This window comes from Lacerta agilis, chromosome 14 (assembly GCF_009819535.1).
Source record: "Lacerta agilis isolate rLacAgi1 chromosome 14, rLacAgi1.pri, whole genome shotgun sequence".
NCBI lineage: Eukaryota > Metazoa > Chordata > Lepidosauria > Squamata > Lacertidae > Lacerta > Lacerta agilis.
The window spans coordinates 15,197,483-15,212,007 of NC_046325.1; the positions used below are offsets into that span (position 1 = coordinate 15,197,483).

Consider the following 14,525-nt stretch of genomic DNA (forward strand, 5'->3'; position numbering starts at 1 on the left):
CCCCCCCCCTCCTGCCACAAGTCTGCTGTCCCTTATACCTCAGCTGACAGCAACTCTGTGGCAGACAAGTTGGTGCCACTTGCCAACTCCAACATGTGCAGGCTTGGTGTGCTGCCATCTCCACTTGGGGACAACAGCAACCCATCAGACAGAGCAGACAAGTAAAAGCACCAGCTCTAGCTGTCCCCTTCCTACTTCCCCCTTGTGGCTTGGAATGCTAACTACCCGTTAAATCATTGAGTGAGTAGCAATCTACGTCAGGTAAGGAGGATAGATAACTCATGCCAGCATAGAATCATAGCACTGTAGACTTAGAAGGTACACCAAGGGTTATCCTGCAATGCAGGCTGCAAGGCAGCGACTTCCAGGGCAGCACTTGGAATGGGAGGCTGTAGCAGCAGCTTTTAGCTTTGAATTCTATCAAATATGGAATTGCTTTCTGGTGCGTTTTTGTAATCCTGGAAATACCTAGTTTTTTTATGGGCAAGTTTACCCTTGGTCACCGTTGTAAAACTCAAGAAACACACAGATCTGTTTACAGCCTGCAAGATCCAAGACTGGAAGCAGTGAAGGCAAAGGTGAGGATTTTGCAGTCGTGCAGCCGTCCCCGCTGTCAGCATATCCTGTCCCAACACTCCTTTTGCACCCTCTCACCACAGGCCACTTCCTTCCTGCTACAGTCATGTCTATTAAGATACTGAACTCAAGGCAGCGCTACCCCTCGTACAATGGAATATGCAAGTGTTTCTGTTGAATCTTCACTGTGCTTTTGTGCGGACTAAACGTTTAACTGAAAAACTAGTCCTGCAGCCAAGTCTTCCTTCTAGGCAAGTCTTCATTCTTGATGTTTAGTAGGGGCAGATGTCTGCCCAAAGCTTCTTCTTTTTCTCGACACCCCACACCCTCCTGGGGGAAAAAACAACTTAAGTTCTCAGGCAGTTAAAAATACATGCACCTAGGTGTTTTCCCTCCAAAATAAGACAAAATTAGGCATTGAAGGAATAAAGGAATGATTTATTTCAGGGTCTTTTTATACAATTCAAAGCAGGAGGGGATGGGGAAGCATTATTTCCCTTCAATCCAAGTTCCCTCATAGTATTACACGCCCCAGGAGGAAGCCTATTTAACATGCCATCGTGGATGGACTAACAGGCAACATTGTCTGAACAGAGACTTCCTCCTCACTCAACTAGATAGCTAAGGAAACAAACAAACAGACAAAATCCACATTCCCATTTTTCTGCTTGCAAAATTTCTGTCTTTGGGAACCCGAAGGTTCTGGCAGTTCTTGCTCATCCAAACTGGTACCCCCACTCCCCAAAATGCCACACACAGAGATGGGAGGGCATAAATCCAGAAGTTAGTCTATCTAAAAAGTAGTGCTCCCTCCCAAAAGCTTTGCCTTCAACCAAGGTTGCTTCATTCCCAATACTTTCAGCGGACACCAGTCTAGCCGCTTGTTCCTGGTTTAGTGCTCGCATATCCAAAATACCTCCTCCCCTCAAGAGCTTGGTTGTTACGGGGCAACTGGGTTGTCCCCCTCAGGACACACAAGATGTGATCGTCCGTCATCTTCCCAGCCTTTCCCCTCCCTTGTAAAATTCATGTTTGCTGATAGCTGCAGGCCCCTGATCATTTTTGGACTTTGATCTGGCCAAGGCAAATTGGGGGGGGGGGTTAAAATTCTGCACACGTTGTTTAAGAACATCATTGATGAAAGTGGAGGGAGGGGGAATTAAGAGGGCAGCCATGTTAGTTTGTAGCAGCAAGAAGACAAAAGTGCAGTGCCGTTGCAGAGGCCAATTGGTTTCTTGAGGGACGTCAAAGGGTTCACATACCCCAACTGCCCAATTTATCAAGATGCGAAATAGAAAGGGGGGGGGGAGGGAGAGGCAGACAACAACAAACCTTGCCTTAAGAGAGGAAGCAAATGAAGTTGAAAGCCTTCCTTTTCATCTGCACAGCCACAGAAGCAGAAGGGGGGAGACATTTTGTCCCTCTTCCGACCAGGCACACCTTTCAAGTTTCGTAAAGATCTTCATCTTGCGCTGCACAACAGCTGCTGCCCACAGTGACGATTTAAGGTTAGAGATGTGCATGAAAGGTGTTTGAAAAATGGCACTAACCAGCAGACAAAAAACCAGCACATACATGCCCTCCATTTGCGCAGGGAGGAACCAGGACTCCTGTGAGTTCTCAAGGAGTGTAGTGGGGGGGGGGTCAGAACCCTTGGGCTCTGTTCCCAGTTGTGGAACAGTCATGTGGTTCTGTGGATTACAAGAGGGAGAGCCCAGGAGCCAGGATTTAGGTTCAACTCCCTTTGTTAATAATGCCCAAGGGATCAGAAAATGGCCCTGCTAAAAAATCAGCATTAGTTTATTAACTCGTTAACAAAGACAATAAAATGCCAAAAAAAGGAGATGACACTCCGCTCCCTTCAATTTCTTTGAGGGAGGGGTTAAAGGACAGGGGAAACCGATTTCCTTTCCCTCCTCTAGGGGAGGGTACTCCCCTCCCCTTCCCCAACCTGGGCACCAAGGTCTCACCCTGACACATCACATTAAGGGGGTCCAGAGATGGGTTACCAGGGTTCACAGCCACGTAGCAAAGCGCAGTTGTACAGCAAGTCGACAGGGGCACCCCCAAATTGGTACCCCCTGAATCCTGTGCTCCCCTCTAAAATCCAGTAGGGAAGCTGGGTACAGTCCCAAATCATCTCCTGGTGAAGCAGAGACCTGGAACAAAAAGAGATCCTATGAAGATTACAGACGCCAATACTCAGGAGTCCTGTCTACAAATCACAAGATACAGCAACATTTAAATTGCATAGCTGCAGCAGGGAAGCAAGACAAAAGAAAAAACCCCAAAACCATCCACATAGCAAATACACACATTTCTGAAATTTGTAGTAGCAAAAATGTCTACCTAACAAGTCTTGATAATGCCTCACAACTGGATGGTGTATGTGTGTGTATATGCTTAAGTATTTGCAGGCAATGATCAGGCAACATAAAACTTCTCTGGCCACATACACATGCAAAGTTCAGATAAAACTCTCTCCGGGTTCTTTCACATGTACATTTCCTAACTTAAGCAGCTTGCAGCAAGGATCTGCTCCACCTCATTGGACATCCCCAGTCCATTCACAGAACTAGGTACCGGGATGTGGTATCTCCAACAAGGGGATGTCACAAGTTCATCGTCACAAGGTAACGTGGTGGGAACAAGCCACTACAGAATCACCCCATTCAACGCTGATCATGTGAGTGTAACTTGGACCAACGTATTTCTGCCCCGCAGCTGGCCATCCCAAGGTCAGGCAGCTTTACTAAACCAACCTCTTGACCCACAGTGCTATTTGACTTACCAGTGGTCTGAACAGCCCTTCAGGGCCCTTGGTAGCCAGGCTGGAATCGTGCAGTCTCCTCAAATATCAGCTCTTTCAGCTTCTCTTTGGGCAGGTCATCCAGCTCCATGTCAAAGGTGAAAGGCTCCTCGGCCACCGGCTAAGCGTGGAGCAAAGGGAGAGATGTAATCCTTTGTTTCCCAAGTCTGCCCATCCTAGCCCACTGCACTCCCGCCTTCTCGTTCCTCGCCCTGCGCTCCCAAATCCCCTTGAACGGTAGTCAAACCCCAAAGAACCAAAGCATCCAGCACCTCATCTGAGGGGTCGTAGTACTGCTCTAGGTAAGGGTGGGCAAGGGACTCCTCCACCGTGATGCGCTTATTAGGGTTAAATGTCAACATTTTGTCCAACAGGTCCAGAGCTGAAAAAGGAAAAGGGGGGGGGGGGAAATAGGATGCAGTATCAGCAGCCAGACAGCAGATGGCAACAGGAAGAAAACGCGCGAGCACACACACAATTGTGCCAACAAATAGTTGCAGGGCTGGAATCTGGCCACAGGTGACAGCAGAGAGCAATGAAGGGTGGGGGGCATCACAGACAGCATCCCACAGCAAGAGCCCTCCTGGATCAGGAGAGGGGGCTCATCTAGCCCAGCATCCCGTTTCCAATGATGGCCAGGTAGATGCTTCCATGCCCTGCTTGTGCAGCAACAGCTCTCCCCATTTTGTGCCAACTATTCACAGGTGTATTTGTTTTTGAAGTGGACATTCCTTTTCTCTGTTGTGAATGTCCACTTCACAAGTGTCCACTTGCACAATCGCGCCATGCAAATGCGTCTACCCTCTTTTTATGCGATCTATGCTGGCGGCCATCAGCCCCACATGCTTTGCTCTTTCCTCCTAGGGAAGATGCTTCACCACACTTAACCACCTTGGCTGTTCACTTCTGTACCTTCTCCCGGTCTGCACTACCCTGCTTGGCCTGGGCGTGGTCCAGAACGACAATACTCTAGCTCAGGCTGTGCTACAGGCTTACAGAGAAGCACAAGAGTGTTATTCTCAACCCCTTTCCAATTAATTCAACATCTGAGTGCCTGGTAAATCCGAGCGCCTTTTTTCACAGCAATGATACACTGAGTTGATGTTTTCAGTGAGCTGCTCACCATAACCCCAGAATCTCTATGCACTCGCACACCGTATATGTCCTCAACACGGACAATTCATTTAGCTTCTCAGCTATCTCCTGTCCTCCTTCCAACAGTCTTTTCACACTTTTGTATTCTAAGAACATCCAAATGCCACTCTGGCTGGTTTCTTGCTCTTTAGAAGAAATTGTTTGCTATCTGTTTTAAGTCTTGAGTTATTTGCTTTTCAACTTAAAGGGAGAAAGTCTCACTGAACTTAGTGGGAGTTGCTTCCAAGTGAAACGTGTACAGGATTGGGCTACAACAATATGACAGATCATGGTAAGGGCAGCTTCTCTGAGTTGCAACATTTACCACCAGCCAGCCAACTCCACCAGCAACTCTCTCTGTTCTCTTCCTTCCCTCTGCCCTTTCTCCTCTGGAGGAAGTCTACCATCTACCAGAGAGCAGAAGGAACCATCATAAACAGCTCCAAATACCTTTAATATGTTTTATCTTTTTGTGGATGAATTATAATTTGTTTGGGGAACTGTAAGCTGCACAGAGCATAACCATAATGCAACAATCTCAACTGTCTTGGCTTCAAGGGGTCTAACATTAGCATCAACACTATGTTTTGCCTGCCTTTATTGGTAGCTGACAATTTGATTGGCATTGCCTCTGAATGCTAATTAAGAACTTTTATCCTATTCTCAGTTTTGAAGGCACAGAACATTATGAACATCCCCTATCAGGGAATGAGCTATTTCAAATCAGGTGCTTCTCAGTTAGCCAGCTTTCCTCTAGAACTCTGCATAAAGCTGCTCTGTGGTGTTTTTTATTTGAAGTCCCAACAATCCACTTTCCTTTGGATTCAAGTATAGCCTGTCCCATTGCTTTTCTAGGGTGTGGCTGTGTGTTTATGGATTAGTTAGAAACAAGACCACAGCTCTTATATCGTTAACAGCTGCATCAAAAGGAAATTTCAGCACATGCTAATTTTCATACTCCTACATGGCAAGAGTGATGAGACATACAAAAGTCCTGGTCACACTGGGTGAAAATGCAGGTGGCTGAGCAACATTTATATTTGAACAGTGAGGAGGAAACTGCAACCTTCACAGGCTAATGGGACCCTTCTCTTTCAGCAGTTACTGGTGAGCATGAAACAAAAGAGTTTAAAGACTTCTGGCTTAGTTTATATTAATAAGTATAATTAGGCAAATACAGTGGTACCTCTGGTTACGTACTTAATTCGTTCCGGAGGTCCATTCTTAACTTGAAACTGTTCTTAACCTGAAGCACCACTTTAGCTAATGGGACCTCCCGCTGCCGCTGCGCCGCCAGAGCACGATTTCTGTTCTTATCCTGAAGCAAAGTTCTTAACCTGAAGCGTTATTTCTGGGTTAGCGGAGTTTGTAATCTGAAGTGTATGTAACCTGAAGCGTATGTAACCCAAGGTACCACTGTAGTAGGGGAAACACTGGAATGTGAGACTGGACAACAATGAGCAATGCATGCTGGGACACAAAAGTGGCTGGACACCCTTTGCCATCTTCCTCCCTTACCTTTGAGATCAGCCTTAGGGAACAGTTTGGCCCAGGGAACCTTGGGCTTTTGGGGCAGCGACTGGAGATAGTTGCGAGCCTTCATGTTGATGATGCAGTTCAAGTCGTCTTGAGACGGCGAACCCAGAATACCTGTAGAGATGGCAGATAGAACTTTGTTGGATATATTGGGCAGGGCAAATCCTAGAGGGAAAATAGTTTTCAAGTTCTGTAACAAGCAAGGCCTCGGGCACTGAAAAGAGACCAGGGAGGCGGCAGAGTTGGCCATTCAATGGCGAGTGCAAAAAACCTCTCCCCTCCGATACCAAATGCTTTACTCCGTGATATTTTCCCCTTACCCAGGATGTGGTTCAGCTGGTCCAGGTAGTGCTTGCCAGGAAAGATGGGTCGGTTTGACAGCATCTCAGCCAGGATGCAGCCCACAGACCATATGTCAATAGACTTGGTGTAGCCCTGAGAAGGGGGTAAAAGACATGGAAAGAGAACCAGGTTCTGGGCTTCCCTGCCATGCATAACCAGCCCACGGTTCATGAGGAGGCTGCTTTCTCCTTGCACAGTGACTATCTGGCAGAATGAAAACTAAGGTTCCTTTCTTTATGAGGCATTCAAAGCCTGAAACTATGGCCCCAGCAAAAGTACAGGATTCAGGAAGACATCTCTTTCCCCAGCTTGGCTACATGGGCATGAAATACAAGAGAGAGGTCCTTTAATGCCATCACAGATAATGGATGGAAAGGTGGCAGCAAAAGGAAATTCAAGGAGGGTGGGGAGTAGCAATAGGGAACAGGTGGGTACTAAGGGGCAAGGAAGGGAAAGAAATTAGCATTTTGTACGTTTTGCTGCTGATGTTTTCATATAATGTTTTTCAGATTTACTGAAAAAATAAAGACCCATCTTCTGGTGGGTGTGAGCTAAATGTTATTAATTTAAGAAAACGTCTTCATGTTGCTTTCATGGCTATGTTAATCCCTCCCTCCCCCTGAGAAGTTGAGAGATCTCACTTCCAACTGAACTTTGCATCACTTGTAACTAACTTACCTTGGAATTAAGCATGATTTCAGGGGCTCGATACCAGCGAGTAGCGACGTACTCTGTCAAGAAACCTGTGTGGTCATGGTCCGGGTCTGCGATCCGAGCCAGGCCGAAGTCACAGATCTGTAAGGAGAGAGGGGGGTGACCCCCGAATGGGATGGGCATGAGTAGCAAACCCAGGATGAGCAGAAATCTAAGGTTGCAAAATGCAGAGTGGGGTGGGGGGTGGGAGAAGGCTGGTGTCAGCTGGAGAGGGAAGGAAAGAGTCTAGCAAAAGTTGCTGAATGCCACCTTCAGGTCACATGTGGTGTTGATGAGAAGGTTGCTGGGCTTCAGGTCCCGATGAAGCACATTGGCAGAATGGATGTATTTCAGCCCTCGGAGAATCTGGTAGAGAAAGTAGCAGATGTGGTCATTGCTGAGCTGCTGGGTCTTCAGCAGCTTATAGAGATCAGTTTCCATCAAATCCTGAACTATATATCTACAGAGGGAGAAATGGTGCCCCCTCCAGGAAAGAGGGAGCAAGAGCAACAGTCAAGAAAAACAACTTTAATAGTCGTACTGTAAGTAAAGGAGCATCTTGGGAGGGGAAGGGGGAACCATAAAGTGCACACACACACACTTTGCTGAGCCACCCATGATGCCACCCACAATTTGTCCCTCAGGCTGAGTTGGATTTTCATAGCTGTGGTCCAGCCAGATACTGAATGTTGCCAACACTTCCAGTGACTGCCGAGCAAAAAGTATCGCTGATAATGATGCAGCTAATAACATCGCCTCTTCACATGCTTGTGATGTAAACCTATTCAGAGGCATGGTACTGAAAGAACATTCTTGATCTAAGTGATCATTTTAGCCCTAACCCATTAAAAGCACAACGCCCAGAGCCATGCTCAGAAGACAACAGGAAGCCAATGCAGATGCTGGCACAATCTTTTCCCAGCAATTCCACAGCACATCATTATGCTGTGTGCCAGCCAAAGCCTCAGAGCTGCACATTTGATTCAAGGACTCTATGCAGATCACAGTATGATTCCCACAGCCTCTGGACATCAAAACATCTTTTCACATAGGTGCCCTTCCAGGCTTGGAAGGGACAACAGTGGTCTGCAAGGATACACATCACGCATCTGGTCGATGGTAGGTGCACGCAGGATGTCATTGATGCCGATGACATTCTCATGCTTGAAGCGCAAAAGGATCTTGATCTCTCGCAGTGTGCGCTGGCAGTACGTCTGGTGCTCAAAGGGACTGATCTTCTTTATGGCAGCCCGGATCTTGTTGACATGATCGTAGGCTGAGCTGTGGGGAAAGGAAGACAAAAGACACATGCAGATGGCAACCTCTGGGTCTGTGCACATACGTAGACTGTCTCCTCAGTATAAAAGTTTGCATACATTATTTCTCCAAATTGCCAAATGCCTTTCCCCCTCTCCTCTCCCCCACTGAACGAAAACAGTCTGGTGATCCACAAGAGCAACAGACAAGGGGAACTGCTTCCATGCAAGCCAGTCAGAAAGTCCCAAATGTACACCAAGGTTTTGGAACTTAAGTCAATGGGATCAATACAAGGCAGAAAGATAAGGGAGGGAGGAGGAAATAGCAGGCATAGCAATACAAACAGCATGATACAATTATTTAAAAAAACCAACTGTTTGGCTCCATTATCACCACTTGGCACAAGTACTGGCAGCTGGCAAGAGCTGACAGAATGAGACCTAAAGAGTCGACACTAGGTGGCATGGTACAGGGAAGCTCTGGCCTTGCTGATGTTGCTGAACTACAACTCCTGACATCCTGGCCACTGACTGTTTGCTGGGGCTGGTGGGAATTGTAGTTCAGCAACATCTGCAGCGCCAAATGTTTCCTATACCTTCTGTAAAGCTCTCAAGACATGGAGTGTAAGCACAGAAGCCTAGAAGATCAGATGCTTAGCGAGGAGATAATGAATACTTCAGAATAAAAGGTGTTACGCAGTTTGACTGCTACAGGTACGGGCAGCTTATGTACCAGACTCAAGTTGTTGGGTGCAATATGGTGGCTAGGTTTGGTACAATAGGATATTGCAAAGAATACCCTAGCCAGGGTACGTTTTGGAGGCACAAATGAGGCATATACAGCAGTTCTGAAGGTTCAGAGATTGGAATAGCCTACCATTAATATAAAAACTATAGGCCTAGTGTCGAACCAAGTCTAGAAAAGAAAACACACTATGAGTCTCAATATGGCATTTAGCAAGGCTGGCAAAACTATCGAGCCTACAGGAATAGTGGTGTAAAAAGTGCAAGCATGGAGTGGGGCTGACATATTTAGCATTCCCACATTACTTAACTACATGGCAATGAGAGGTTTGACAAGGCGGCAGGTTAGCCAGCCTCCGACTTGCAAGACTTGTCCCTGGTGCCTACAGCCGTGCAACAAGAAGTTTGTCGGGTACAACTTCTCCACCAAAGTGCTGCAGTGATAAGGGGACACCGGGGCTGTGACCACCAAGCTTCTTGCCACCTTGGTATTAAAATGCACAGAAGCGCCCTTCGAAAGCAGCAAGCAGCCACCAGGCAGCCTCCGAACAATGGAGGCATTAGCAAGGAAGCTGGCAAATATTGGCACAAGGAGATAGCGGACCGGCAAGGGCCAGTCCCTGGGAGGGGCTCGGAGCACAACAATGACTTGGCAGGGCATGGGCGTGCTTCTTCTGTGGGTTCCTAGTTCACAGGGCAGTTTGGGAGAAGAGCATCTGCAGAAAAAGGCTGCAGCCGAGAGGAGAGCCCTGCGCGTGCAATGGGCAGCGGAGAGCCTTGGAGCGGAGGAGCAACGGGAGCCGATGCGGAAAGGGTCGGGTCGGGGAGACCAACGATGAGAGCGCGGCAGGCGCCTCTGTAGGGGTTCAGTAACTAAGAAGCAACATGGCGGAAGCCTGTCGGAAAAGCTACGGCAGCCGGGAGGGCCGCTTTCGGCGGGTCAGCCAGCCAAGCATCGGGCTTCTTGCCCGAGTACGGCGCCCGGACAGGGCCATTCCGCGCGGTTCGCGCTCACTCACCAGACCATGCCGTAAGCCCCCTCGCCGATGTACTGCAGGTCCGTGTAGCGCGGCCCCACGTCGAACACTTGCCCTTTCACCGTCTCCACTCCTAACTTCGGCGCTCCCGGTCCCGGCACAACTCCCGCCCCGCCTGGGGCTGCTGTCGCCGCTGCTGCCGCCATGGCCGACCTGATCAAGAATCTCCTGCAGCCGCTCCTATCGCTGCTTTACCCGGAACCGACACCGCCCGACAGCACCACGCATGCGCTCGCCGAGGAAACGGAGAGACCGCTACTGCCCATGCGCTCGGCAGAAGCTGCGGCTTGAGGTTCCTCTTAGGGCGCATGCGCCCAGCCTGCCTCCTAGCGTTTTGCGGGCCACAACGCGCCTGGCTCGTATTGGGACGTCAATAACTCGACCCGGAAGCGCCGCACCCATAACATTCCACTCAAAGCGATACTCCACCCTCTCGCGCGCGCAAGCTTCAGTCCCGTTGGGCCCTGCCCTTTGGCTCTGATTGGGCCACGCCTCTTGGCTCAGCTCGCCACCAATCCAGCTCCCGACGCCACGCGCTTGCTCTTGTTTCAAGGCCCGCCCTTTTCCCTGTAGTCGAGTGTTCGAATCCCCAGTGAGGATATATACTGCATACACTTGCGGGCTTCTTTGTGTTCATTTGGATTTAGATTTATAGTCCACTCCATTCAGAATGGAGAGATGCAAAGCTACACCGGTTGGATTTATGCAGCTGTGCGGTGGCAGGAGCTCTGCCTTCCTTTATTTACTCCCTATGGCGTAAGGGCTCCAAAGAAACTTTACAATAAAAACAAAGCAAATTGGGTTTAAAAATGAATCTAGATACCTATGGGCAAAAAGTATAGTCCTGGGGTTCCCAAGCTATAGTCAGAGCAGGACTTTCTTGGGCAAACCTTAATTATTGGGGGTTATAGAATCCGAGAATTAAAGTTGGAAGGGACCATGAGGGTCATCTAGTCCAACCCCTTGCAGTGCAGGAATTTTATGCCCAACATGGAGCTCAAAACCATGACCCTGAGATTCAGAGTCTCATGCTCTACTGACGGACCACTTGACCTCTCACAGGGCACCGTATTAACAAAAGATTATAAAAGGCTGCCTCTGATTTGTTTTTTGTTTTGTTTTTGAAAAACACCTGCTTTTCAGCCAAAAGAGCAATCCCCAGAGTGAGTTAAAGCAATCAGTAATAAATGCGTTCAGGCATGTAAACATGAAAGACATGGTATAAATGGTGAAATATTTGGAAGGAAAAGGTAAAAAAGCAAACTCTTGGAGAATGCCTGGATAAGTCAGTTGGTTAAAGGGTGGTGGCACTGATAACGCCAAGGTTGCAGGTTTGATCCCTTATAGGACAGCTGCATATTCCTGCATTGCAGGGGGTTGGACTAGATGATACTGAGGATCCCTTCCAATTCTGTGATTCTATGGTGCTCCAGATCTTTTGGGGAGCTTTGGTCTTGTGAGAAAGGAACATAAATGTGACAATTTGAAGCTCCTGGGAAATTCTGGCCACCACAAAGCACAGAGATGGATAAAATGACCACTTGATTGTTTTGGCTTATCTCCCTTATGACATTCTAAAGCTCTCCGTTGTGAACATGGCAGGGTTTTCTAATGTGCTCCTAATTACTGCCTCCTGTGTTTTAGATCAGAAGATACTATGATACTGGAAAATTTAGCCATCCTTTTCTTACAAAGCACCAATTCACCTGTTTAAGGACATGTTTGTTAAGAGAGAAAAAAGTTGACGCAAAAAGTATTATGTCAGTCTAAAGTGGAGGCCTCTCAATCTGGCCCTTGCGATTCTCTCAGACATTGGAGCCAACTCCTAGGGGCCATGGGGGCTTCAGCCCCCACAATGAAATATTTGAGGGGGATGGGCCCCTCCAAAGTTGATGAGCATTCCCATTCACAGATGGCGTGTGTGCACTGCATCATGTGATCAATTATGTGGGGCGGGGCTTTCCTGGGCCCCCACAATATTTTATTCAAGTTGGCACCCCTGCCCTCAGATGCCATATCCCCTCTCAGCCACACCCCTCACCAGCCCAACTACACTACTCAGGCTTTTTGTGTGTGGCTGCAATACTGCAATACAGCTTTGCACTTTGATCCTGCCGCTTGGTTTCCTGGGTGGAGGATAGAAAGGGGTGTGTAGAAACAAACCTGCCACACAGAAGTACATTTTGAATTCACTGCTGTGACCACTTTTGCCTTCTCACCACTGCCATCTTGCCCTCAGTCTGGGAAAGATTCTTCATACCTGCTTGAAAAGGCTAAGAGGTAGTCCTACTCATGGCCATGGTTCATTAATTTCAGTAAGTCCGCTCCAAGTAAAATGTATGCAATCCTATATGTGTCTACTCAGAGGTCAGTCCCATTGAGTTCAATGGCATTTACTAAGAATTCAGCTTTATTGTAGTAGTAGTAGTATAAGCTTTCATAGACTAGGCGGGGTAGTGTTGAGAATGCTAGGCAGGGCAGGTTAAAGACCCTGCTAACCACAAAGTGTATTGGGTGAATTTTTTAAAAAGCACTGTAGGATCAAGTCAATGGCTCATCTAATCCAGCATTCTGTTCTCACAGTGGCCCAGTAGGTGCCTGTGGGAGAATTTCAAACTCCATGTGAAACAAGGGCCTCCCTTCCTGTGATTTGCAGCAACTGGTACTCATAAACTTTAAGGCAGTCTCGCTCACACACCCGCTTGTTGCAGAAATCAGAGGAAAAGCCATCCATTCTTCCCTGAGTTTCTTGAGGGAGCGGAATAAAAATATATATAACTAGTGGTTTAAGCCCGTTTAAAAAACGGGCGCTAGAACATATGTGGAGGGGGCTGGCGCCCCACCCCCACCCCCCTGCCAAAGCCTGCTTTAGCAGGAGGTGGGGGGGTGGAGGAGAGGCAAGCAGGGCTTTCTCCGCTTTAGCGGAGAAGCCCTGCTTGCCCCCCCGCCCGCCTGCCAAAGCCTGCTTTAGCGGGAGGTGGGGGGGTGGAGGAAAGGCAAGCAGGGCTTTCTCCGCTTTAGCGGAGAAGCCCTGCTTGCCCGCCCCGCCCCCCCGCCCGCCTGCCAAAGCCTGCTTTAGCGGGAGGTGGGGGGGTGGAGGAGAGGCAAGCAGGGCTTTCTCCGCTTTAGCGGAGAAGCCCTGCTTGCCCCCCGCCCGCCTGCCAAAGCCTGCTTTAGCGGGAGGTGGGGGGGTGGAGGAAAGGCAAGCAGGGCTTTCTCCACTTTAACGGAGAAGCCCTGCTTGCCCGCCCGCCCCCCGCCCGCCTGCCAAAGCCTGCTTTAGCGGGTGGTCGGGGGGTGGAGGAGAGGCAAGCAGGGCTTTCTCCGCTTTAGCGGAGAAGCCCTGCTTGCCCGCCCGCCCCCCGCCCGCCTGCCAAAGCCTGCTTTAGCGGGTGGTCGGGGGGTGGAGGAGAGGCAAGCAGGGCTTTCTCCGCTTTAGCGGAGAAGCCCTGCTTGCCCGCCCCGCCCCCCGCCCGCCTGCCAAAGCCTGCTTTAACGGGTGGTCGGGGGGTGGAGGAGAGGCAGCAGCGCCATGCAGGCCAATGGGGCAGGAGGGGGTCAGCAGCAACAGGCTCTCCTTGTAGTGGCGGGAGCAGCAGCGTGACCTCCCTCTTCGGCTTCCCCTCGTCCTCTGCAGCGCCGGCGTTCCATTTCAACCGCCCCGCTTGAACTGCCGACGCTGCTCGTGGCTGATGTCTCTCTGCTCCAATCCCTGTGTCCCTGGGGCACATGCTCAGTTGCGCAAACCCAGAGACACACGGACTGGACGCAGAGACACTTGCATTTTATATATATAGATAAAGATGTGGTGTTATCCTGGCAGATTACCGTATTTACATACGAGAAATTATAGAAGGTTGTGTGAAAAGGCCGTGCGATGTGCAGAGCTACACATGTTTACTCAGAAATAAGCCCCGTTGAGTTCAATGGGGCTTACTCCCATGTAAAGTGCATATAGGACTGCAGCCTAAGTGTAGTCAGTGACATTTCTACATAAAATTCAAATGTATGAAAAATTAGCACACTATTTACCCACAACAGCATCTGAAGGGAACAACACTACTTTCCCGTGCTTTGCTTTGTGAAATATACTCAGAGTCAAGTGTGAACTTCATGTTCTTTATTCAACTCATAGTAGCAAGGAATGAATCTTTCCCCAAAAAGTCTGCTATATATACATTATTTACACAATGGGCCCCACATGATTGGCTAATTCTGGGCTACTCCTGTAGGCCAATCAGGTCACTGATTCACTTCCACCTGGAGCTGGATTGGGTGGCTCCTGCGGACCAATCAGACTGCTGCATTCTGGATCCTATTGTTCTAGGACCAATCAGACTGCTGCATTCTGGATCCTATTGTTCTAGGATTCAGCTCAGTACATAACACTTTGCTAAC

General features: G+C 48.8%; 1 protein-coding gene across 1 annotated transcript; it reads right to left on the minus strand.

The window, feature by feature from the left end:
* Positions 1–993: 993 nt before the first annotated feature.
* Positions 994–10,494, minus strand: MAPK3 (mitogen-activated protein kinase 3). The gene is made up of 9 exons (XM_033169449.1): positions 10,110–10,494; positions 8,189–8,371; positions 7,361–7,550; positions 7,076–7,192; positions 6,376–6,490; positions 6,038–6,169; positions 3,658–3,767; positions 3,368–3,506; positions 994–2,735 (listed from the first exon to the last, which is right to left on the minus strand). Exons 1-8 carry the CDS (start codon positions 10,271–10,273, stop codon positions 3,387–3,389), a joined length of 1,131 nt encoding a protein of 376 aa, XP_033025340.1. The 5' UTR covers positions 10,274–10,494; the 3' UTR covers positions 994–2,735; positions 3,368–3,386.
* Between the last annotated feature and the right edge of the window lie 4,031 nt (positions 10,495–14,525).

Bases quoted from the DNA above. Each gene is read 5' to 3' on its own strand.
- MAPK3 (XM_033169449.1), bottom strand. From the start codon at position 10,273: ATGGCGGCAGCAGCGGCGACAGCAGCCCCAGGCGGGGCGGGAGTTGTG. The intron at 7,551-8,188 runs GTATCCTTGCAG...CTCCCTCTGTAG, and splicing joins ATCGACCAGATGCGTGATGT to ATATATAGTTCAGGATTTGA. The intron at 3,768-6,037 runs GTAAGGGAGGAA...TTCCTTTTTCAG, and splicing joins CCCTAAGGCTGATCTCAAAG to CTCTGGACCTGTTGGACAAA.